The sequence below is a fragment of the Podarcis filfolensis genome, assembly GCF_964270895.1.
Source record: "Podarcis filfolensis genome assembly, chromosome: 3".
NCBI lineage: Eukaryota > Metazoa > Chordata > Lepidosauria > Squamata > Lacertidae > Podarcis > Podarcis filfolensis.
Genome location: NC_139606.1, coordinates 13,659,084 through 13,683,951, shown reverse-complemented (window position 1 = coordinate 13,683,951; position 24,868 = coordinate 13,659,084). Strand labels below are relative to the sequence as shown.

General features: G+C 44.8%; 1 protein-coding gene across 2 annotated transcripts in view; it reads right to left on the bottom strand.

The window, feature by feature from the left end:
- Positions 1 to 2,385: 2,385 nt before the first annotated feature.
- SNAP25 (synaptosome associated protein 25) overlaps positions 2,386 to 24,868 on the bottom strand; it is a 79,070-nt gene continuing 56,587 nt past the window's right edge. Inside the window, exons 4-8 of one of the 2 annotated variants that reach the window (XM_083606863.1) lie at positions 20,351 to 20,399; positions 11,675 to 11,792; positions 7,222 to 7,347; positions 6,297 to 6,441; positions 2,386 to 4,048 (exon numbers count right to left, since the gene is read on the bottom strand). In XM_083606863.1, coding sequence (XP_083462989.1) covers positions 3,980 to 4,048; positions 6,297 to 6,441; positions 7,222 to 7,347; positions 11,675 to 11,792; positions 20,351 to 20,399 — 507 coding nt within the window. In that variant the 3' untranslated portion in view covers positions 2,386 to 3,979. Of the gene's footprint in view, positions 4,049 to 6,296; positions 6,442 to 7,221; positions 7,348 to 11,403; positions 11,522 to 11,674; positions 11,793 to 20,350; positions 20,400 to 24,868 lie in introns of both variants that reach the window. The other variant, XM_083606862.1, reaches the window with a different exon arrangement.

Sequence of the window (24,868 nt, the reverse complement as noted above, 5' to 3'; positions counted from 1 at the left end):
TCTACTTGCTCTGGTGTGCTTTCAAACTGCTAGGTTGGCAGGAGCTGGGACAGAGTAATGGGAGCTCACTCCATTGCAGGGATTTGAACTGCCAACCTTCTGATCGGCAAGCCCAAGAGGCTCAGTGGTTTAGACCACAGCGCCACCAGCGTCCCATAATGTGAGGGCATCAAAGCAGGAATTGGGAGCCTGCATGGCCCTCCCAATCTTGCTGAACTACAGTTCCCACAATTGCTGACCATTTGCCATGCAGGCCAGGGCTAATGGCAGACAGTCCCATTTCCTCCATCCCTGCAGAAAAGCATCGCTGTTTCCCTTGCTTAAGTTGCTCCATTGCTTGTCAAAAACTCTTCTTTCTGCAATCTGCAAAGCAGAGCCTTTCAAAGGCATGAAAGGAGAGGGGTGTATGAAGATTATCTGTTCATTGTGGGCAGCAAAAACAGCAGCCAGCATAACTAGCCCTTCTACTTTGCCCCTTCCAGTTTCCCCTTGTTCTTGCCCCCCTCCCCACAAAGACCAGCCTGATGCCCCGTCTTTTCCTTTCTCCATCTCTTCCTAGAAGGTCCACTTTTCCGGTGAGTCCTGTAACTCCACACTTCGTTGAGTGGAATCCTCACGATTCAGGCCACAACCATAAAGGACAGGGTGGGAGAGAGAATTTCCTGTCCTTTGCTTGTGCTGGCAAAGCGGAAGTGAGGTCAGAGCATCCTTGTGCTCCTTTGACCTTTCCTGCTTTCCTCCCCTAAAATCCAAGGGGGTGGAATTCAGGTATTGATGATAATAAGTTTTATTAGTTTTCAATTACAACCCAATGATAGCCTCATTATAACAATGCCAAATTATAAAACAGTTAATAAAATCCAGTCATTCAAATACCAAACTAAATAATTTAGGTGGCCCCCCCATGTGCTAGACTTGATGGTTTGATGATTTTTTATGGTATCTGCATTCCAAAATCTTATTAATTTCAATAACTGCAATATTAATGACTTCTATTTGTGTTAACGATTCAGGTCTAGTGTATTGTTACAGCTATGAGGTAACTGAGTCTATTAGTAAATAGCAGAGAGAAATTATAGGATTTTGGTTATTCAGGATATAAAGGGAAAATGCTAACTGCAGAAGAATTCCTGGGCTAGCCTAAGCAAAATGACCTGGCCAAGCTAGGGCCATTCAGAAATAAAACAGGCCATTGACACCTCAGTTGGGAGAGCACAAGACTCTTAATCTGATTGTTGTGGGTTCAGACCCCATGTTGGACAAAAGATTTGGGCTGGACTTAGATGATCCTTGTGGTCCCTTCCAACCCTACAATTCTATTATTCTATGATTCAGCATGCCTTAAGTCAGCAGCATACAGCTTCTGGGTCATGTGGCCAGCATGACTAAGCCGCTTCTGGCGAACCAGAGTAGCGCACGGAAACGCGTTTACCTTCCCGCCAGAGCGGTACCTATTTATCTACTTGCATTTTGACCTGCTTTCGAACTGCTAGGTTGGCAGGAGCAGGGACCCAGCAACGGGAGCTCACCCCATCGCGGGGATTTGAACTGCCAACCTTCTGATCAGCAAGCCCTAGGCTCTGTGGTTTAACCCACAGCGCCACCCGCATCCCAATCTGCACATAGTCACTCATGAATAATCTGCACATAGCCAGTAATGAATGATTTGCACAAAGCCACTAATGAATAATCTGCACATAGCCAATAATGAATGATCTACACATAGCTACTAATGAATAATCTGCACATAGCCACCAATGAATAATCTGCACATAGCCACTAAAGAATGATCTGCATGTAGCCAGTCGGGCAAGCCACAGAGGCTAGCTATGTCTAAATTGCATGGTTTTGGGCAGAGTTAAGGAGAAGCTCATGCACAGATCAATTGGTCATGGGGCCGTGCCAACTGAGTCACTTTACCACTTCTTGAGGGTTTCCCAGTGGCAGAATGAAGCACTTGCTTGGTATGTACATATTGCTTGCTGTTTAGAAGGAAATCTTTAATCTTCTCACTCACTTGTGTTTTGTATTGCTTCTGAATCTCATTTTATAAGAAGCACCTTGCATTTGGCAAGACATCTCCTGGCGCACTCTAGGGGAGATTCCATGGTGAGAGAACCCAGTCTCCCTCTCTCTTTCTACCCTCGCAGAGGGAGAACTGAAATATCCTAGGGCTGCAGGGATGCCACAGATCTGAAGGCAGGGCTATTTCCGCTGCTCGCCTCAAACACAAAATTTCCATTGAGTTTCGGGAGGCAGGCTGCTTGCTCAGAATCACCTGGTCCCCCGATCGGCACAGAATCCCTTTCTTTCCTGATGGGTGGGAAATAACAAGGTATGGGCAGCAAAGAGCCAACAAAAAACAGATTAAGAAAAAAGCCTTGGGAGGGTCTATAATTTTTAATATTTTTAAACTAGCTACAAAATGTCAATCACGTCACAAACTGACAGGAGACAGAAGGAATTTCATAGTACATGCGGCAACTATATTTAATCTCACAGTTTTATCTAGATTTTCATTCATGTAGGTTATTTTTTGTTTTTGTTTTTTTAATTAATAACAGCTACTAAACATCGCAGTGATTTTGGTGTGCATAGCTCTAGGTAAGCAAACAGAGAACTCTACCAATAACAAACCACATTGGGGGAGGGGGAGAGAAATGGAAAGAGAGAGAGAGAGAGAGAGAGAGAGGAGCTAGAAAGATAGAGAGAGCCTTATAAAAATTACATTTCTCTGCAACATTTCATATGATAGCCATTCCCTCCCCCCCCCCCCGAAAAAAGACAGTCTTTGAAAGCAGCAGACAAACTATATATATTACACTTATTTCTTATTTGTTGATGCTTTTTTCTTCATTTTTAAATATTTTTTTTGTCCTTGACAATAGTATCAGCCAAACATTTAATTTGCTGGCAATGGTTAAATGAGTGCCAAATCCATCTCTTTTGAAATTAAAAGTAAGGGGAAAAAGAGAAAAAGAGAAAAGAAAAGAAATGAACATGGCTCATAACTATATATATTTATATTTATAATATAATATATATATATATATTGACAAGAAGAAATAAATGGCACTACTGCAAACTTGCTGGTATTATAACATAGTCCTGACAGTGTCCCAATACGGAGCATGCTAATTTTAATTGTTTTCTTTTTGTTGTTGTCGATGTTGCTACTGCCATGGAAAAGTCTCACTTAAGGAGTCTAAAAGTCTATTTCTCATGCAATAAATGCATAAAATCACATCACTTTTTATTTATTAGTATTATTTCTTTTAGTGCAATGCTTGTTATAACTTATAGAATTCCACACTGTCTAATCAATGAACTCATAACGACCAATGGAGAGAGCGATGGAGAACCGAGAAAGAGAGAGAAAGAGAGAAAAACACCAAATTCTTAAGTGCTTAAACGACATGACACCCAAAGAAAATACTCTTGCGGGTGGCTCTGTGGAATGTTAACAGTTTTACAAGAACAATACTGTATAGTTAAAAGTTTAACAGCACGTTGAGCATTCCTACATTTGTTTGTCATTCAGCAAAAAACATCATAAAGTTGTTGTTGTTGTTTAAAAAAACCTCACCAACCAAAAACAGACAGACAGAAAGAAATGCGGGGAGAGGGAGGGGGGAGGGAGGGGGCAATAGAAATCCAACAAATATATCGAACGTTGTCATGAGCTATAGCCATCGAATCAGTACTATATACAACCTTTGGAAAGGAAGAGATCTGGAAGATAATAATTTACAAGTATCATTTTTGGAAAGCTGACAACCTACACAGGACAACATTTACAACTGGGATATGGGCTGGGCTGGGAGAGCAGAAAGAGAGGGGTGGGGTGGTGGTTGTTGTGTGGGTGTTTTTTTGATATGTGCATGTGTGCAAACCTAGTTGGTAAATACCATGAGAAAAAAGCATGAAAGTGCTGCCCTTGCGGACAGTGTTCAGAAGGAGAATCAGCACAGGGGCACATCTAACCGCTGCCCAGCATTTTTGTTGCACGTTGATTGGCCTCATCAATCCTGGTTTTGTTGGAAACAGCCTAGATGGGAGAAAGAGAGAGAGAGATGTAATTGTGGAATAGGTACAACTGAGTTGGCTGAAGTTTATCCTGAGTAATATTCCAGTCCAGTCTACCTGGGGATGACCCAGGATGCTTAGAGTGCAGCTGGGCGCACTATAAGTTCAGTGCTGGCGAGAAACGAACAACCACCATCTTTATTTGCTTAGAGCAGCCTTTCTCAACCTTGGGTTCCGAGAAATTGTTGGGCTACAACTATCATTCTTTTCCTTTTCCTTCTGTGATGGAACCCCTATTTGGGGACTTCCCTGGCTTTTCTGGCCCATGTAGGACTAGTTTGGATAGTTGGCCTTGGTGAAGATTTGACATTTTCTCCCCCCAAACAGTTTTTGATCTGGGCTTCCACTGAAATGAGGCTGCATTTTAAAAAGTATTTTAATCTTGTTTTTAAGTTCTATTTTAATCAATTGTTTTTATACCTGATGTTAGTCGCCCTGAGCCCGGTCTTGGCCAGGGAGGGCTGAGTATAAAAATCAATCAATCAATCAATCATTTCTAGCTAGTGTCATGGACGATGGGAGTTATGGTTCGAGAACATCTGGGAACCAAGATGAGAGAGGGTCTGGAAAGAACCCTTGTGAGGAACAGTTGAGGGAGCTGAGTATGTTTAGGCTGGTACAGAGGAAATTGAGAGAACATGTGATAGCCATCTTGAAATATCTCAAGGGCTGTCGCATGGAAGATGGAGCAAGCTTGTTTTCTCCTGCTCTGCTTCAAGTTACAAGAATGGAGATTCCTACTAAACACGAGGAAGAACTTTCTGGCAGTAAGAGCTGTTTGACAGCGGAACAGGCTCCCTCAGAAGGTAGCGGACTCTCCTTCCTTGGAGGTTTTTAAGCAGAGGTTGGATCAGTCACAGATGCTTTACCTGAGATTCCTGCATTGCAGGGGGTTGGACTAGATGACCAACTCTACAATCCTATGATTTTGTGATTCTTTGATTCTAGATACATGCAGAGTAGACAATAAAGTCAAATTCACATTCGGATGAGTTGAGCTTTCCACCTATTGATAGCTACTGTGTCCAAGTGTAAAAAGGTCTTCTGCAGTGACGAGGAGTTCCAGAACTTCAGGATAAAGCATGATGCATTTTATATTTGGATTGAAAGGGGTCATTCCAGTTCCCTTAACAAATGGTACAGCTGGGCATTGAAAAGCTAACGTTGCTATACTTATTCTCGAGTCCGGTGAGGAACTGTCACTACATTCAGTTACTGGATAAAGAAAATTACCTAGCTGCAGATTTCATTCCCTGAAGGTGTGCATTTGTGGCAGTCTCAATCTTACATTCCTTTCTTTTGTGCATGGTGAGATACCTGTCTATTTTTTTCTGATTTTATCTTTTGATACCTAGTCCTATACGCATTATGGAGGAATTATCCTTTGAGGCAACCAAAGACTTCTGGAAGGTTGGAAACTATTGGAAGTTTCAAAGCAGATGTTGGATGGCCATCTGTCATGGATGTTTTAGTTGAGATTCCTGTCTTGTAGGAGGCTGAACTAGATGACCTCAGTGTCCCTTTCAAGTCTACAGTTCTATGATCTGGGAATTTAAGGTTGAGAAAGGCTGGCCTAGAGGCCTAGACCAGAAACAAATTTCATGCAAATGCCATGAGGCTTATGCCTTGAAGCCTTTATATACTGCTAAAAAGGAAGTCCCTGCACCCATCACTTTAGCATAGAAGCTAAATGCTTTGCCCCAAAAGGTAAAGGTAAAGGTACCCCTGACCATTAGGTCCAGTTGCGGATGACTCTGGGGTTGCGTGCTCATCTCACTCTATAGGCCGAGGGAGCTGGCGTTTGTCCGTAGACAGCTTCCAGGTCATGTGGCCAGCATGACTAAGCCGCTTCTGGCGAAACCAGAGCAGCGCACGGAAACGCTGTTTACCTTCCCGCCAGAGTGGTACCTATTTATCTACTTGCACTTTGACGTGCTTTCAACCTTCTAGGTGGGCAGGAGCTGGGACCAAACAACGGGAGCTCACCCCGTCGCGGGGATTCGAACCACCGACCTTCTGATCGGCCAGCCCTAGGCTCTGTAGTTTAGACCACAATGTCACCTGCGTCCCTACAACCCCTCACAACCCCACAAAGATGGGAAAATTAAACACACTCTTAGTTTTTATCCCAACATTTTGATCCAGAAAAAAAACTTATTATCATGCTCAGAACTAGGAATATAGGGTACGAACAGCAGGCCAGCTCTTACCTTCTCCATGATCCTGTCAATTTGGCGGTTCTGTGTGTCAATCTCATTGCCCATATCCAGGGCCATGTGACGGAGATTTCCAATGATGCCACTGACTTGTTCCAGATTTTCATCCATCTCACCTTCTCGGGCATCATTTGTTACCCTGTCAAGTAGTAAGGAGTAAAGGTGATCTGAACTGTATCATAAAGCTACATATTCATCCCAAACTGCTAGACTTCTTTGCCTGTTCAGAGCAATGCACTTGATCGCTTCTTACTGTCAGAAAGTCATGAAACAGGTGCTCATTTCTAAGCCACGCAGGAAAGATTTTATCCTAAAGTGTGGTATATACATCCTTAAAAGACTGAGATAGTAATTTGCCACGTTACCTGAAGCATTCGTAAGGATGACGGTACGTAACTCAAGTTCCACTATACTCTTTTAGTACAGTACAGTGGTACCTCTGGTTACGTACTTAATTCGTTCCGGAGGTTTGTTCTTAACCTGAAAGTGTTCTTAACCTGAAGCACCACTTTAGTTAATGGGGCTTCCCGCTGCTGCCGCACCGCCGTCGTGCGATTTCTGTTCTCATCCTGAAGCAAAGTTCTTAACCCAAGGTACTATTTCTGGGTTAGCGGAGTCTGTAACCTGAAGCGTATGTAACCCGAGGTACCACTGTACTCTTTTACCCTTTTACAAGTCCACCAACCTGTGGGCCAATCTGAAGTTTTTCAGAACCCCTCCCACATAGGATGTCAGTGGAAATTTACAAAAGACTGTCAAAAGACTCATTTGACTTGGATGTTGTCAACTTGGAGAATAAACAACAGTACAGCAGCACCACAAACCCTCTCCATAGGACCATATGGTCTGAATGTGCCAGTTACAGGAAAGAAAGAGGGGTAAGAACGGGTAAAAATAAGATTCCCAGAACAAGCCTCACCTGCGGATAAATCCACCGCTGATAGCCATCTGTTCTCGCTCATCCACAACGCGTGCCGGCTGGCTGGCTACAACCCCATCTTGATTATTCCCCCAGGCTTTTTTATAAGCATCACTCGATTTAAGCCTATGCAAAAAGAGACGGTAAGTAACAAAGCAGAAACTGGGCGGAAGCAACTGCAAGAAATGCGACGATTGTTATTTCTTCAAGCTAAGAGCCGAGTCAAGCAAATGAGCGTTTCATACAAGGGGGTGGGACGGGACAGTCTGGTATACCGATATATCATACAACTGAACAAAAGGATTGATTTCATTTTCATCGTTTTGCTGCCACAACGACTGCTATGTTTAGAAATTTCATTTAATAATAATAATAATAAATTTCCAATGAAGTCGCCTGCGATTGCCAAGTCAGGAAGAATTTGGGCTTGCAATTTTGTTGTTGTTTTGTTTTAATTTTTTTAAAAAATGAAACACAACTAGAAAACCTGTATTTCATGACACATTTGGACATATAACACAGAGAACATACTGCCATACAGACATGAAGACAGAAACCACCGAGGGTAGTGTGTACATCACATCACAGCGACAGATTAAGATTAAAAAACACACAGATCTCGTCTCTTTTGAACACAGAACCATGGCCAACTTGCTTTTTTATGTGTGGCACAATAAACCTCTGTATCCGCCAAACTTTTAGTGATTTCCAGTGAAATCAATCTTGGCTTGTTTGACTTCTGGGGTCATATATGGCAATTTAGATTAGATATTTTAATAATATATCGGTACTTGGAAAGAATATACATCCAGAGTTGATGTACAAACCTTTGTCCACAGAGACAAAAAGTAAAATTAGGCCATAGTGGGATGAGTGCGGGAAAAATAAAGAAACAGATAAATAACTATAATACAAGCATAAGTAGCAGTTGAGCATCAGAAAGGGAAATTCTTCTAGATATAATTTTTTTTCATGCACCAGCTACAGGCATGAATAAGAAAGTGAAGCATTCTCCGTAAAGCACAGCTAACCCCAGTGGTTCAAACATTCTCTTAATGCACTAGCGGTAACAGCCTACGCAGCGAGTGGGACACAGGCAAAAATGGATCTTCAGCTATGTTGCAAATTTTAAAACTTTCAGCCCTGAAAAGCCATGTCTTGGAGAGCCACGTTGCGAATCCAATTGCACAGGGCAACCGAGGAGCCATCTTTGACTGAGTCGCTACAGAGAAATTAAAATCCAGGCATACCAGGAGGCGACAGATAATATTAGCATGTGCAGCATTTCTTTGGGTTGTTTCAGAACAAAAGCTATCCGAGATTACAAATTGGACGTGATGGAAGCTCATTGTCAGAATTATCAGCCTTTCAGGAAGTCTCTCTTGGGGGTTTAAACCAAAGATGACAATTACTTTTATTAATGAGGTATGTACAAGTCTGTGTTTTAAATATGAAGCTCTCCTATCTGAGGGAAGAAAGGAGAATTTGAAAATTTGGGGTGCCGTTAGTAAGAAATGTCCAATATTGCTACTTCGTAATAGTGGCACGTATGATCTGAACACTGTTCAATGTTTTCCATTTGGCCATAGATTTCAAACAATGTGCTAATCAACAACACTTTTAATGAGTGCTGTATTTTATAAATTGCATGAAGAAAGATGTTTTAAGTTGGGTACTTTTGGAGACTGAGTGGGCTGAATGAAGAATCCTTACTACAGTCAAACCTCGGTTCTCAAATGGCTCCGTTTTTTAACGTTTTGGCTCCCAAAAATCGAAAACCAGGAAGTAACTGCTCTGGTTTTTGAACGATTTTCAGAAGCCAAATGGGCTACACGGCTTCTGTTTTGAGTTTCCCTATTGTATTGAGGCTTCTGCTTTCAGTTTTCGGTTGTCAAACATTTCAGAAGTCAAATGGTTTTCCAGAACGGATTACGTTTGGCAACCAAGGTTTGACTGTAGTTCCATAAACCACCATTGGACTTAATAGCACAAACATATACCGTACTTGCTGACCCAGGTGTTAGTTTCATTGCCCTCAATGTCAACACGGGAATTAATCCCATTGAACTCAGTGGGTCTTCTTTATGAGTAGACATGCATAGGACTGCATTGTTAAATTAGAAGTAAGTTACATTAAAATCAAGAGGCCTTACTTCTGAATAAATATAGTTAGGGTTGTGCAGTCCAGCTGAAATCCTAGGGATATTTGATAGTAAGGCCCATAAAACTCATTAGGGTGTGCTTCTTAATAACCATACAGATGAACAGGCTGCATACTAGCAGGGATTGTTAGAAGAAGTTGCTTGATAAGCAATCCAGAAATTTTGTGTTGTATGCTATCTTTTTGGCTTTGACTTGATTTTATCTGTTTGGGTTTTGTCTTGTTAAATCTCTTTGAGACTCTTTTGGTATAAAGTGGCTAACAAATGTTAATAATAATAATAATAATAATAATAATAATAATGCATGATTGAACAGGTAAACAAACAGTCCTACCAGCCTGAATGCTAGTTGGATTTTGATAGTTCAGGTGCCTTTTTTTAGCACAGTAATTGACACTTGAGATTAGAATTTCCTTTAGATTGTCAGGTCTACTTAGGACAATAGACTCTTTCCCCCTTTCAATACACACACACACACACTTTACCCACTGGTTGACTCTCTTATCTATGCAAAAGGGTAGCCAGCATAAAGTTCAGCCATCCAAACTTTTTACTGCCATTGCAGATTTTGGCATCTCCTGTTTCAATATTCTCTTTAAGTTCTGCAAGGGCTCTGGCTGGTTTTTGCTGCTTGCTTTGAAGGACTGATCCAGCCTTGCACATCAGAACAAGAAACATACCTTCCCAGAAATGTTTGGCAATTTATTCACCCAGAGGAATTATTATTCACCCCAGGTGAGTAGGCGAATACCCTACTGTAAAGCTGGACTAATGAAATGCTGAAACAGAAGATTACAAACACACTTGAACACAGTCACTCGCTGACATACACACCATTTGGGGCGGCCTACTTATTAATGTATTTTTAGTAATTCCTTCATGCAGTGTCAGTGCATACTAAGTCTGCTATCCATCAGAAAGCCTGTTCTTTCATGTCTACTGCCTCCCTCCAAAGTCCAGACATCACATTTTTTAATGCTGCATTTTCATTTTGTGACAATAACATGCAAGCAAACCCAGCACATTTCAACATTTCTGCTTGGTGTACACTACCCAATTGGGGAACGACAATTAGCAAAATGGGTCTAGTTTTCCTGCCAATATATATAAATAAATTTAAAAACTCCCCATTTCTTGGGATCAGACAAGAAACTACGACACGTCTCCAGACCTTGCAAAGAGAGATTATCTGATTAAATAGGATGTTGGTATTGTTTTTGGCTCCAAATGGTCATTTTATGCAATTTTGGAGCACAGCTCATGGTCAAGAAAGCATTCCCTTTAAAGCTTGAGAACGAGAGAGAAAAGTCAGTATTCTGAGATAGCACCATAATTTTTGAAGCTTGGGTTATTACGACATAGTACACGCTCTGTAAAATGTTGAAATCTTCATCATTTAAAAGTGTCCACAGTGAAGGTTTCAGTGTGGTATGCCTGATTTTAAATGCAGCTACGGTGATCTCACTGTTTTGCCAAAGATTCCCAAACATTAAACCCATAAGCCACTCGTGAACTCTGAGATGATGGCAAGTGGCTCTCAAATAGCTAACGAAGCCACCATGATCCCGACCTCGTCTAGTTCCCGTGTCACACCAGTGCTCATCCATGGAGGGGAAGGGCAATCTGCCACTTCTTCTCCACTGGGACTGATGTGAAGCCACAAACCCCCCGTGTCAACATTCAAGTTTCCAGGTAACTGCTTTTGGGAATAAATGGTTGGATCCATAGTGCTTGGGAATTTGGATGCTGACAGTGGGGAGAAGAGGAGGAACCTGGGAGGGTTTTACTTTTTATTTTCATAAAAGCAGAGCAAGAGTGGTTTGTCGGTCCCTAAAATTTGGGAACCTCTGGTCTACGCTATGAGATGAACGCATTGGAACCAGAATTGTTCTCTCTGCATGCCACATGCTCATCCTGCCCAGGTGCCTTAAGCAAGGATGAGCATCACAAGGCTTGCTAGCTTGCGATCAGCCTTGGGTGCTCAAAATTTCAGGCAGGCAGGCAGGCAGGCAACACCTACTTGTTGCATGGACAGGCACAAAGACCACAGAATTTTCCTAGGTCCGTCAAATTCTTTTCTGCTTCTTTCATGTCCTTATTGATTTGGTCCATTCCCTCTTCGATGCGCTCCAGTTGTTCTGATTAAACACAAGTATTTTATCCCCACAGTATGAAGCAGATGGAAAGGGACAAAGAAAAGAAAAAAAGACAAAAAAGAAAAGAAAACTTCAGACATTCACTCATGACAAAGAACTGGACATTACAGAGCAGAGCTGGTACCCAGTACCTACTTGTTACAAGGACATATGAAAAGGCCACAGCATTTCCCTAAATCTTTTAAATTTTTCTCGGCCTCCTTCATGTCTTGGTTGATATGGTTCATGCCCTCTTCGACACGATCGAGTTGCTCTGGTCAGGACAAAGGGATGACAGTATGGAATGAATTGTACTTTTGTTTCGTTTCGCGGTTGCAGCTGTTTGTCTTCAACAGAACATGAACAAATATGATGGATGGAGAAACTGAATCGTGATGGGGGCATTTCAATGCATTAATTGCAAATGATGCATTGAAGCAAAGATGAAAGCAAACCTAGAGGCTGAAGAGTGACGCCCTTTGCTAATATGGTAAAGCACACGCACATTCACATACAATAAAAATAAAATGAGATGCTGCGGCGTCTAGTCATTTGAACAAAATGTAAACGTTGAGGTGCTACCAAATATCTCAGTATACAGAAACATAATACCATACATTCAGATACTAAGACATCAATGGCATCCAAGAGAAAGAAAGAAATGGGGTTATTACCTTGTATGTATGTACATTAATTACAAAAAAAACTCCAACACAATTTAAATGGTGGCCTTCCATGGAAAATATCTACAGTACTTCCACTTATGAGTTTGATGGTGGTTGAAAATGTAATTGGTTTGACTTGAGAGTTGGTGGGAAAGAAGACAGTTAATAATGGTATTAAGAATGGATATGAGGAGTTGAGTTAAGATCCATGTCTAGATACAAACTTTTTCAAAGACTGAGGCTCTTCAGATCTGATTTTTTGGCCGTGGTCCATCTCTAAAGAAGAGAAGACCATGGGTCTTATTCCTCTGTCCGTGACATTGTTATACTTCAGGAGTAACCCCACTGCAGTAGGAGGAACTACAAGAATCGGCAGACCTAGTTTGATGCCCAGAGAAGCGGATGAGAGGACTTCTATTTGCTCCAAAGTAGCTTCAGAGCAGATGGACTACGTAAGGGTACAAACTGTTGCATTTTCCTGTTTTTGACTAGCATAATTCCCTATTCTTGCTGCTTACCTCACTTTGCCATGACTTCCAGGACATGATTAGGCCAATGTAATTCCTTTTACTTCAGTGGAGTTACACCTGTTTTTTCATCATAACAGTTTAACATAACTATTTGGCCCATCACAGTGGGTTCACATGCAAACAATAAATGACTTTCATGAACACCCACAGCCTGATGCTTACTTAGGGTAGCACAAATTGCACTCTCCATTTTCTCAAGCAGGAGACAGTGGTTCCATGCCACTTTTACATCTACAGAAGCAAAAATAACCCACCCCAATGTAATGATATGTGCTGAGATTGCAGAAGCAACCGTGCAACACAATCTAAGCATGGATAGAGTTGCCACCTGTCAGAGCCGCCCGAGGTCCCAGCTCACAAAGGACCAACGCTGCTTCGTTGTTAAGTACAAAAGTCTTTATTGAAGTTCAGTTTCACTTCCAGAGCCGCAACGTCTCAACTCTCAGACCGCTGATGCTCCGTCTGAGTCTCCTCCCCCCAGACACCAGTTTAAGACTCTAGCCTTACTCCACCTCTTCCTCTGTTCTTTCCGCCTCTGGTTCCGCCTGTCCGTTGGGGTCTCGCCCTTTCTAGACTCTTCTGACGCTGAATCCCCTGAGCCTTCCCCCTCCCTCCGGCGGGCTTTAGGAGCTGGTTCCCCATCCGGGTCTCCTGCTGTCCCCCGCGCCTGTACACTTGAACTTGGCGTGCGCGCCCAGCTAGCAACTTTTCTCCTGACCGTTTCACTGCTGCTGTCACTGCTTCCCCCTCTGGGGGGGCTAGCTGCAACTGACCTCCCCTCCGTTGGAGGCGTGGTCAGCCCTGACTCACTTTCTCTCCCCGCTGGAGGAGACGCTGGCCCTGACACATGTGACTCTTCCCCCCCACTACGCTCTGGTGGGGAAACTGGTCCTGATCCCCCTCTGCTGCTTTGGGGTTCCCCGCTGGCTCCTTGTTTCTGGTGCGTCCCCCCTGGGACCCCCCTTGCCCTGACCGTCGGCGCCCCCTTCTGGGAATCTTCTGATTCGCTGGAGAAGCTCATGGAATCTCTCAGGCCACTGTCATACTCCCCTACGCTGCCCTCAGATTCTTCCCCTTCGCTCTCCATTTCCTCTCTCCCCTGTGCTCCTGCTCCTGAGCCCCTGACACCACCTTACTAATAATAGGTGGTATTCAACTGTTTCACTCAAAGGAGACCCATTGAAATAAACGGCCCTAACTTAGGCATGGTCATGAATCTCAATGGGTCTACTGAGTAAAACTTGGTCAGACATCACCCTCTTAGTCAATTGTTTCAACACCAGTGTAGACCAAATCACTTTACTGGCCTATCCCAAGTTGGTTCTCCTTAAGAGAACAATCTGATTCAGAGCCCAGCTTTCAAGCACAGTGTGGTAGCCAGTTATAGGAAAGAAACATTTTAATCCAAGGAGGAAAAATCATCACAGCTACTCAGGGGAAAAAAATGAAATATTAGAATCCTGAAGCAAGTTCTATTCTCATTTTCTGCATTGGAATGAAAATATAGATGCATGTTTCGACAGATTAGTAGAAGAAAAAAAGAAATCAATTCACAAACAACAAATACAAGGCTGGTTCCTGAAGTTAAAGAGAAGAGAGAGAGAAAAGAATGGTTTGCATACTGTTTCGGAAAGCATTAATTGGATAGATTTGCATCAACAGCCTTAAGGAACCGAATTCCTCCTTCGTTCCTACCCAAGACTGAACATAGGGTCTAATTTCAATTTCATTGTTCCGCAAGGGACAATGACAATAAAGATATCGTATCGTAATGCATGCAGAGCACCTGCTGGTCTAGGCTACATAAACTAGGACAGGGGTAGCTTATGCGGTGATCCCCAGATGTTCTGGATAACAACTGCCATCACTCCTGATCATTGGCTGTGCTGGCTGGCGTTGATGGGAGTGGTACTCTGCAGGGCACCATATTGTCTACTCCTGAACTAGGATGCACAGCTCATATCAGCCCCAAACCACATAGCCAGTTGTTAGTGATTATGAGAGTTTGAGTCGAACAGCTTCTGGAGGCCTTAACTATCCATGGAACAGAGGAAGACATGAGAACATAAAGAGAAAATTCCATCCATGTTCATAGCGGAGGAAATCAAGGCCCTTAAGCTTTTACAAGGTCTTCCTCTGTACAACGAGCACTGGTAGACTGGTTTGTGAGACAGGGGACAATAGTACTTTGTGCATCCTATATTGTCGTACCTTGGATCTCAAATTCCTTGGCTCACAAGCAAATCGGCTCCTGAACGATTGAGACCCGGAAGTGAGTGTTCCAGTTTTTGAATGTTCTTTTAGAAGCCCAACGTCCAATGGGGCTTCGATGGCTTCCGATTGGCTGCAGGAGCTTCCTGCAGCCAATCAGAAGCCGCGCTTTAGTTTCTGAATGTTTTGGAAGTCGAATGGACTTCCATAATGGATTCTGTTCGACTTCCAAGGTACGACTGTAATAAGAATTTTGTTGTAATTGTGCTGTTTATTCTTTTAGCTGTTTTGCCAATAGCGTAATTGGGACAGATTGCGATTGTTTTACTGACAATTTGCCAATCGTTCTTTATGATTTACATTGCCTTTCCGATGTTCTGTTCTGTTACAGTTATTGCTTGCTTGCAAGCCGCTTTGCGATTCACATGAATGAAAAGCAGTGTAGAAATATAATGCGTAAAATCCAATAAAATCTAAGTTTCAGGGTCCTGGTTTGAGTGAGCTTGTGGAATGGGTGAGAGAACAAGAGAGGAAGAGTCAGGTACATCAGGGCAGAGTTTGATTGCCATGAGGGCAGCTTTACATTGCTCTGCCCGTGCAAATCTTCCAGGAAGCCAGCTTAGTTAGCCGCAGGAGGATGACCTCAGTGTAGGGCAATGTTCAGGTGGCTTTGGAGTAGAAGCAGCCAGCTGCCTGTTTCTATTTCAAGACTTGAGCAGCCGGCTAAGGGACAATTGCCAGGAGTAGAGAGAATGCGCAGGGAGATCGCCTGATGCAACAGACAATTAATTTTGCCACACAGAAAGGTGCTGTGGCTCATGCATGCCTGGAAACTCTCCTGCATGACTTCTATGTCCTTAATCACTTGCTGCATGCACACTTTAACATTATTCAATTACAAAGGCTAAGCTCTCTGTTCATGCTCAGAGGCCTTTTGTTGTTTACTTTGTATGTTGTGGGGACGTGCCTAGGACTGAAAGTGTGTCCCAAAATTCAGCAAAACCAAGACCTGCTGCAAATTAAGACCTAGTAAACTCCAATTAACCCAAAGCGCTTGGACTTAATCCAGTTTTGACCCCTAATATAACTCAATGTAACATAGCCACAGTGACTGAATTACCGTATTTTTCGCTCTATAGGACGCACTTTTTCCCCTTCAAAAATGAAGGGGAAATGTGTGTGCGTCCTATGGAGCGAAGACGCCATAGCCCTGCGACCCTCTCCCGGCTGGAGAGGTGTCGCGCGGCTATGGCAGGAGCCTCCATAGCCGTGCGTCACCTCTCCACCCGGGAGAGCGTGCGCGGGGCTAAAGCAGCCCCCCGCGACCCTCTCCCGGCTGGAGAGGTGACGCGCGCCTATGGCAGGAGCCTCCATAGGCGCGCGTCACCTCTCCACCCGGGAGAGCGCGCGCGGGGCTAAAGCAGCCCCCCGCGACCCTCTCCCGGCTGGAGAGGTGACGCGCGCCTATGGCAGGAGCCTCCATAGGCGCGCGTCACCTCTCCAGCCGGGAGAGCGCGCGCGGGGCTAAAGCAGCCCCCCGCGACCCTCTCCCGGCTGGAGAGGTGACGCGCGCCTATGGCAGGAGCCTCCATAGGCGCGCGTCACCTCTCCACCCGGGAGAGCGCGCGCGGGGCTAAAGCAGCCCCCCGCGACCCTCTCCCGGCTGGAGAGGTGACGCGCGCCTATGGCAGGAGCCTCCATAGGCGCGCGTCACCTCTCCACCCGGGAGAGCGTGCGCGGGGCTAAAGCAGCCCCCCGCGACCCTCTCCCGGCTGGAGAGGTGACGCGCGCCTATGGCAGGAGTCTCCATAGGCGCGCGTCACCTCTCCACCCGGGAGAGCGCGCGCGGGGCTAAAGCAGCCCCCCGCGACCCTCTCCCGGCTGGAGAGGTGATGCGCGCCCATGGCAGGAACCTCCATAGGCGCGCGTCACCTCTCCACCCGGGAGAGCGCGCGCGGGGCTAAAGCAGCCCTCCGCGACCCTCTCCCGGGTGGAGAGGTGACGCGCGCCCATGGCAGGAGCCTCCATAGGCGCGCGTCACCTCTCCACCCGGGAGAGCGTGCGCGGGGCTAAAGCAGCCCCCCGCGACCCTCTCCCGGGTGGAGAGGTGACGCGGGCCTATGGCAGGAGCCTCCATAGGCGCGCGTCACCTCTCCACCCGGGAGAGCGCGCGCGGGGCTAAAGCAGCCCCCCGCGACCCTCTCCCGGCTGGAGAGGTGACGCGCGCCTATGGCAGGAGCCTCCATAGGCGCGCGTCACCTCTCCACCCGGGAGAGCGCGCGCGGGGCTAAAGAAGCCATAGCCCCGCGACCCTCTCCCAGCTGGAGAAGTGACGTGTGACTATGGCAGCAGCCTCTCCGCTGCGCCTTTCCGCTGCTCCCTGACCTGCTCTTTGGGGCTGGTGGTGGGCTTCCCCCCGCCAGCCCCAAAGCGCAGGTCGAAAGGAACCTGAAGCCTGGAGAGCGAGAGGGGTCGGTGCGCACCGACCCCTCTCGCTCTCCAGGCTTCCAAGGTAGCCGCCTGAACGCACCTTAAACGGCACCTTGTTTTAGAGCGGGAAAACAAGAGAGGGAAAATTCTCCCACTCTCTGCGCAGCGCCTCCTGCCACTTCGCTGAAGGGGCGCTGGGCAGAGAGCGGAATAATTTTTTTCCCTTGTTCTCCCCCCTCTAAAACAAGGTGCGTCCTATTGTCCGGTGCGTCCTATGGTGCGAAAAATACGGTACATTCTTCATTAAATTATCTTTCCATTGATATATAATTTTATGCTATTACTCTAAAAGAAAATGGTGTTATGAGCCATTATGAGTCTTATCATTTTGGGCTTGGTTTTTACTAACCATTGATAGGCAACCAAAGCATACAGAACTGAAACTGGATTTTTTTCACCTGGAGGAGAATTAGATACATGGGACATGCCAAAACGTCTCACGAAAACACACCCTTTAAATGTGCTTAATAACCTTTCTAATGGCAGATCGTGTCCTCCATCATGGAGGGCACGTGTTGTGGTGAGATCACCTAAACTGCCTCCCTGTTGTGGGGCGGGAACATTTGGATAGCCACAACACCCCATTGGTTGCCCCTCAGTTGCTGGGGCAGAAATTTGGCCTGTTGAGTTGTCTATTGCCTACCGAGGGGCTATTTAAGCTGCTTTACGTTGCTGGGAGCTTTCTCTTTCCTGCGATGTGCATCGGATCACCCGCCCTCCCACCCTAGATTTAGGGCTGTTCTTTGGCCTTGCTATTCCTGTCTAGGGGTCGTCTATTTTGGAGCAGGGGCCCAGTAGGAATTTTGCCATTTGGGTGCTTGGCTGTTGCCATTTGGTTTCTGCCTACCGTGTAGCAAATCGTCACAACTTTGTAAGGTTGGCGGTTAGGCATTGGTTCAATGTTTTGTGGAGGGGACGTGGTTGGCTGTGCCTGCCTCTCCATCACTGCTGCTAGGGAATTCTGTTAAAGGAATCCAGGGGCTTGCCTTGCTTTTGTCCAAACCCTGTCAAGGGGCTAGGGCCACGCCAGAGCCCCTGGGAGCATCTGGGGTGAGCTGTGAGATTGAAACCAGCTTCTCGCACCCCTAGGACGCTTTCCCTTACTGACATATGGTGGTGCCCAGTGTCAGTCCTGTTCCTGCCACTGTGCAGGTTCAGTTAGTCTGGAACCAATGCCTAAGCAACCACTCGCATGCTGTAATCAATAAAGTTGTGGCCAAAATTAATGCCCAAAAGCTTAAACTAAATTCTGTGTCTATTGTGTCTTTATTTGGGGGGTGGTTTTGGGGGTCTTCGCACGCAACTGAATTCCTCAAGATATCAGCAAGAGAAGCAAGAGGCTTCATGGAGGTGCTTTGTGATTTGCCATGTGGGCTACACACTCAGCACGTCACGTGCTGAGCTCAAAGGCACTTGCTTTCTATACCAGAAATAAACCCTTGTTCTCCTATATAGTGCTTTCACTGAAGTTGACTCAGGAGGCTTCTGTCTTGCAAATCACTCGCAGCATCAAAGTAAACAGGTGCCTTAAGAAAACCGGGCAGGGAAAAGGGGTATGGCACACAAAGGAATGTGATACTCTTTGTCATCTGCACGTTCCAATGATCCATATCAGAATCCTCTATATAACACCTAACAATCTTAAGTAACTTCTGCTGTCAGGGTCATCTGGGAAAAGATCACATGGCAAGGTTAACAAACGGTTTCATTAATCGGATCATCTGCCAAGGCATACATTGCTAAGGCACAAATGACAGGAGGGGTCCCCGAAGACAGCCAGAGGCACAGCTGGTCCAACTGCACACAATAGGCAAATCACATTTCCCCCAAGTCGCATTTATCCAACCTGCACAACGCTTAAAAAAAAAAGTGATACAAATTTGGTTAAATAACATTGAAATCGGTGTGGTGATCACTTTCAAATCTTGTCACCTGCCTCTGCAATATGGTTGCATGCTCTCTATATTCAGCTTTGCCCTTTAGGTCTCAATGCTCAATAGGAATTGAGTATCAAGATTACTTCTTAAATCCAGAGTTTAGAGAATTTGATCCCCCAAGTAACCTGTACTTAGGCGTGAAACGGAGCTTCCATCAGTCAAACTGATTATGAACTGCTAAGCACCCTTGCCTCAATTTACCATATTTTTTGCTCTATAAGACTCACTTTTTCCCTCCTAAAAAGTAAGGGGAAATGTGTGTGCATCTTATGGAGAGAATGCAAGCTGCGCAGCTATCCCAGAAGCCAGAACAGCAAGAGGGATTGCTGCTTTCACTGCGCAGCGATCCCTCTTGCTATTCTGGCTTCTGAGATTCAGAATATTTTTTTTCTTGATTTCTTCCTCCAAAAACTAGGTGCGTCTTGTGGTCTGGTGCGTCTTACAGAGCAAAAAATAGGGTAACTACTCTGGAGAGAGCTCTAGTGAGCCAACAGCAAGGTGGATGTGCCCCATTCTGTTCAATGTTGTCCATGTTCCAAGTGTGCAAAGGCTTATGTTTGTTGACATCGAAGATGATGGGGCAACCTCAGGTTGTGCAGAATTTTTGTAGGCGCACTGCGGACTTGTAGAGCTTTGGCTTACAGATCCTTTGTGTAGATAAGCATGGGCAAAATTGAAAGGCGACAGTCTTCGAACCACACACTCTAAAAAGCAGTGGGGTTATTTTGGAAATGGTGGTTCAGGAATTCCTGTTGATTCCGATGGGTGCTGGGAAAAGACTTTTTCAACTTTCCGTCACTGGTAACCAGGTTCGTACATGCATGCGTTACTGATACCTTTAAAAGATATCTACAGTTAATCATTCACTTCATTGAAAGGATGCTTTTGACTTCTAATCTTTGTTGAAAGCTGCCCAGAGTGGCTGGGGTAACCCAGTCAGATGGGCGGGGCACAAATAATAAAATAATAATTATTATTATGTAAATGATCTGAACTTACCTCCTTGCTCATCCAACATAACCAAGGTCCTGATACCAGCATCTTTGCTCTACATTCCAGTAAGAATAAGAGGATGGAACGAAGAGACAGAGATAGAGAAAGAAAGAAATTAGTGGGAGAACAAGCAGCCCTAGATCTGGAAAAAATTAGAAGCTCAAAGATCAATAGTGAAAGGAATGGCAAGGGATAAGGGAATCAACAGGAACCCATCACATGAGAGATGATGAAGCTGTCAGTTGGTTTCATTTAGTTTCTCATTTTTCCAGTCTTAAATTTACTTCTCCACATTTCCACATTTGCTTGCAATGTTTGTAAAAAAGAAGTCATCAGCATTTTGGTGAAAATTTATCCCAATATACACATTTTAAAATGCAATTTCACCTAATATAGGCATTTTTTCTTCAATATTTCTATTTTCCCTAATATAATGCATTTCCAATTGTTATTGTCACTAATATATGCATTTTTAATGCACATTTTACCTTGGCATATGCATATTTGAACACATTGCTCTGCTGGAGAACAAAATTACAAAATTCAGGAAATAATAATAATAATAATAATAATAATAATAATAATAATAATATATTATTATTATTACGGTCAAATACCAGTTCAGAGTGGCTGCCATATTTTATGGCGGTAGCTACTCTGAACTTCCCAAAATTCAAAATGCACCCCAGGACAGAAAACAAAATGGCAGCAGCTCTGATCCTCTTCCTTCCCTCAAAAATCCTGACACCACAATGGAAACAGAACTGTTAACACCAAGGTGGGCAAAATAGCTAAGAAATGGTTTATATCAAATATGTGCAACCCTTGGACTAATAGTGTTGTGGACCTAGGCCTCATTTGGACAATATTCTCCTCTAGTGTCTCCTACAAATGATGGGGGAATTAGATCACATCTTCTCCCTTCTCCTACAGGGCATGACTATCCAGTAGGGTGTTCATGTGAAGCAGGGAGAACTTCAGAATGTGGCCTTCAAGGGTGCTTTGCCTTGTTCTGCTCCAGGCCACACCCAGTCTATCTAGACCGCACCCCTCATTGGCACTGCTTTCCACCCTGGGTGTTTTTGCCTGGCTGCAATGTATTATTAAATTTTGGCAGCGCCTTTTGTTTGCCTGGGTGAAGGACAGAGAGTTGTGATGCATAAGCACACTCACCAAGTTAGGCTAGTCACTAAGGGTAAATATGGTAAAAAAAGTTAAAGTAAAAGGACCCTGGACAGTTAAGTCCAGTCAAATTTCCATTGAACTCAATTAGTCTGACCTGTCGGAGCACAGGATCAAATCTTTGATTACTCGTAACTCGTGTAATGACGGTATTGTTGATGCGAGCAGCAATTTTATCATGGAGTCAGTGGGTGATATTCTACAGGTAAAAAAAGGTAAAAGACCCCTGGACTGTTAAGTCCAGTCAAAGGCAACTATAGGGTTGTGGTGCTCATCTCGCTTTCATGCCGAGGGAGCCGGTGTATGTCCACAGACAGCTTTCTGGGTCATGTGGCCAGCATGACTGAACCGCTTCTGATGCAATGGGACACCATGACGGAAACCAGAGCACACAGAAATGCCGTTTACCTTCCCACCTCAGCGATACCTATTTATCTACTTGCACTGGTGTGATTTCAAACTGCTAGCTTGGCAGAAGCTGGGACAGAGCAACAGGAGCTCACCCTATCAAGTGGATTCGAACTGCCGACCTTCCGATCGGCAAGCCCAAGAGGCTCAGTGGTTTAGACCACAGCGCCACTCGTGTCACGACAAGGGTAAATAAATACAATATTAAAAAACCAGAAATCAAGATTAAGGTGAAGGAAGGCAGAGGCAGGAATGTGGACAAGACAAAGAATCGTCTCTGCTTGAGTGAGAACCGGAAACAGAATCTGAACCTTGGTTAGTGAATGCCACACATAGTTTGACGGAGAATGGCCCTCACAAATACCCATGCTGAGTCAAACATGGGGAGTGGAGGATTTCACTGAACAGTCTCTGTTGAGGGAGGCAGAATTTCCCCAAAAGTGGAGAGGCTGGGGGGAGCTCTCGGAAAAGTTATGAGAAGATTCTCTCTCTGAGATGTTATGGTTTCAGCTTGGTGGGTCAAAAGTTGTCTAAGCAAAGAGAAAGGCTTGAATCCTAAGAAGCAAGGTGGCAGCACCTACTGTAGGTTCTGGCAAGGTCTTGCAAGATCTCACCGAAATCAGTGTTGATGGTGGCACTGCTTCTCTGCCACCGGTGGAGGCAGGGGGACAGTGGGGCACCCACAGAGGTACCACCTTGGGAGCTTCGGCCACCCAAGGCAGCTGCTTCCCTCTGCCTCATAGATGGGCCAGCCTGGAAGGGGGATGGTAGAAGAGGACTTGTCCATCCCTTGTTCCCACCTGCTCATGGAAATGAAAAGACCCTCCTGAACAGAATGGGCTGTGCAGCAAGAGATTGTGTGTGAGAAACCACTCCAAACACTTGTATGTCCCATAAGCACTCCTCAAGATCGAAAGGGAACATATCATGTCTGCTTGGAGGAACAGAGCACACAGTCTAAAAGCAGGCAATTAAATACATTTTATTTCATTTACTCTGGGGTAGCAACCTTGTTTTGATTGAGGTAGGAGAGACATTAAACTACTAGGACAGCTTGACATTGCCAACAGTTAGAAGACACTAAAAGGATGTGTCAGTTGCCTAAGGACAAAGGAATGGCTGCAGAACCATTTCTTAGGCATGAGTTACAATTTATTTTCTCAGTCCTGCGCCTCCCAGCTGTACAAGGAACTCCTTATTTACCATTTGCGTGTGTTGACACCATCCTGTAGCCCAGCCTTAACCACCTAGGTGCTCTCCATATGGTTTGGACTACTATGTTTTGGAGTTGTAGTCCAAAAGATCTGGAGAGCACCAGGTTAAAGGCTGATGTAGCCCAATGGCCCATTAAAATATGGAAAGGTAATCACTTGGAAGGCAACCATCTCCCTCTAGATGCCACCCACTCCTGCTCATTTCTTGACTCCTGCAAAAAAATGGAGCCCCTTTTTAGAGAACCTTCCCCCATCATAAAGAAACCTTTTCATTTCCAGTGGGGCATGCGAACATGGGAAAAAATCTTTGCCATAATGTGTGCATTTGTGTGTGTGTGTGTTTCAAGAGAGTCATGACTTCAGAGGAAAAGGTGATGTGCAGCACTAATTAGGCATATAGGAAGTTTTCTTACACTACTACTACTACTACTACTACTAATAATAATAATAATAATTTTTATTTATACCCTGCCCTCCACAGCCAAGGCTGGGCTCGGGGCGGCTAACAAGCAATAATAAAAACAAGTTGAATGAATACAACTTAAAAACAAGATTAAAATACAACATTAAAATATTGAAACAATAAAATATTAAAATGCAGCCTCATCACAGGAGGAGAAAAGAAAAAGAAAGAGGGGGAGGGAATTAAATTGGCTCCAAGCCAAAGGCCAGGTGGAACAACTCTGTCTTACAGGCCCTGTGGAAAGAAATCAGATCCTGCAGGGCCCTGGTCTCATGAGGCAGAGCGTTCCACCAGGCCGGAGCCAGTGTTGAAAAGGCCCTGACTCTGGTTGAAGCTAATCTAAAGTCTGAAGCTAATCAGACTAATGACTCAATCTAGCTCAGTATTGTCTACACCGAATGGAAGTGGCTCTCCATGGTTTCAGGCAGGGAATACTAACAGCCCCACCTAGAGGCACCAGGGTTCGAAGCAGGCATCTTCTGCATTCAATGTTGATGCATGCAGACTCCTGAGCTATGGCCCTCCCAGTGGCCAATGAGCTTACTCTCTTAAGTAAATGTGCTCAGGACTGCAGCTTTATGCTAGGACAGTGCTGATCTTTGGGAGAAGATTTCATACATGCTTTCCCTACCCTCCCAATTGTTATCACTGCAAAAATGAAAAATAGAACAGCACAAAAATTAAACCCATCCCTAACACCAGTAGTTCATGACATTTCCCTTGATAGCTGTTCTTTTCTGAAAGCAGAATGCTTAAATGCCAAGCTGATTTATCACAAGAACTGGCCTTTTCCTTCATGTTTTTCTCCTCCAGACTTGGCCCAGAGGTCAAATGTTTCAATAGGAAAGGATGTCTGCTCCAGATTTGGTGACACTCACCTATATGTGAAATGTGCCTTCTTCCCCTTTGCAAAAGGCCTTCATTCTGCCCCAGTGCCCTGTTATAAATTTGCTGCATGATCACAGCCAAGACATCACCATCAACAGGGGAGAGGCTCAGCACTAGAGCAAATAGCTTGCACTCAGCTGGTATCTGGGCTCAGTCAATGGCATCTCCAGTAGGAAAGATCAGAAAGCAGCTGATGGGCATGATCCTTGTCTGAGAGCTGCTGGTGGGCAAAGTAGCTCAGAGGTCGTGAACCTTTTGGGCTCCATGCAGGCCAGGGTCTAGTCTTGTGGGCCAAATTTGACAGGGCAAGAATGCCCACCTTGTTGCCAAGCAGTTAGGAGTTTGGAAGTCTCAGGACTTCAAAATACC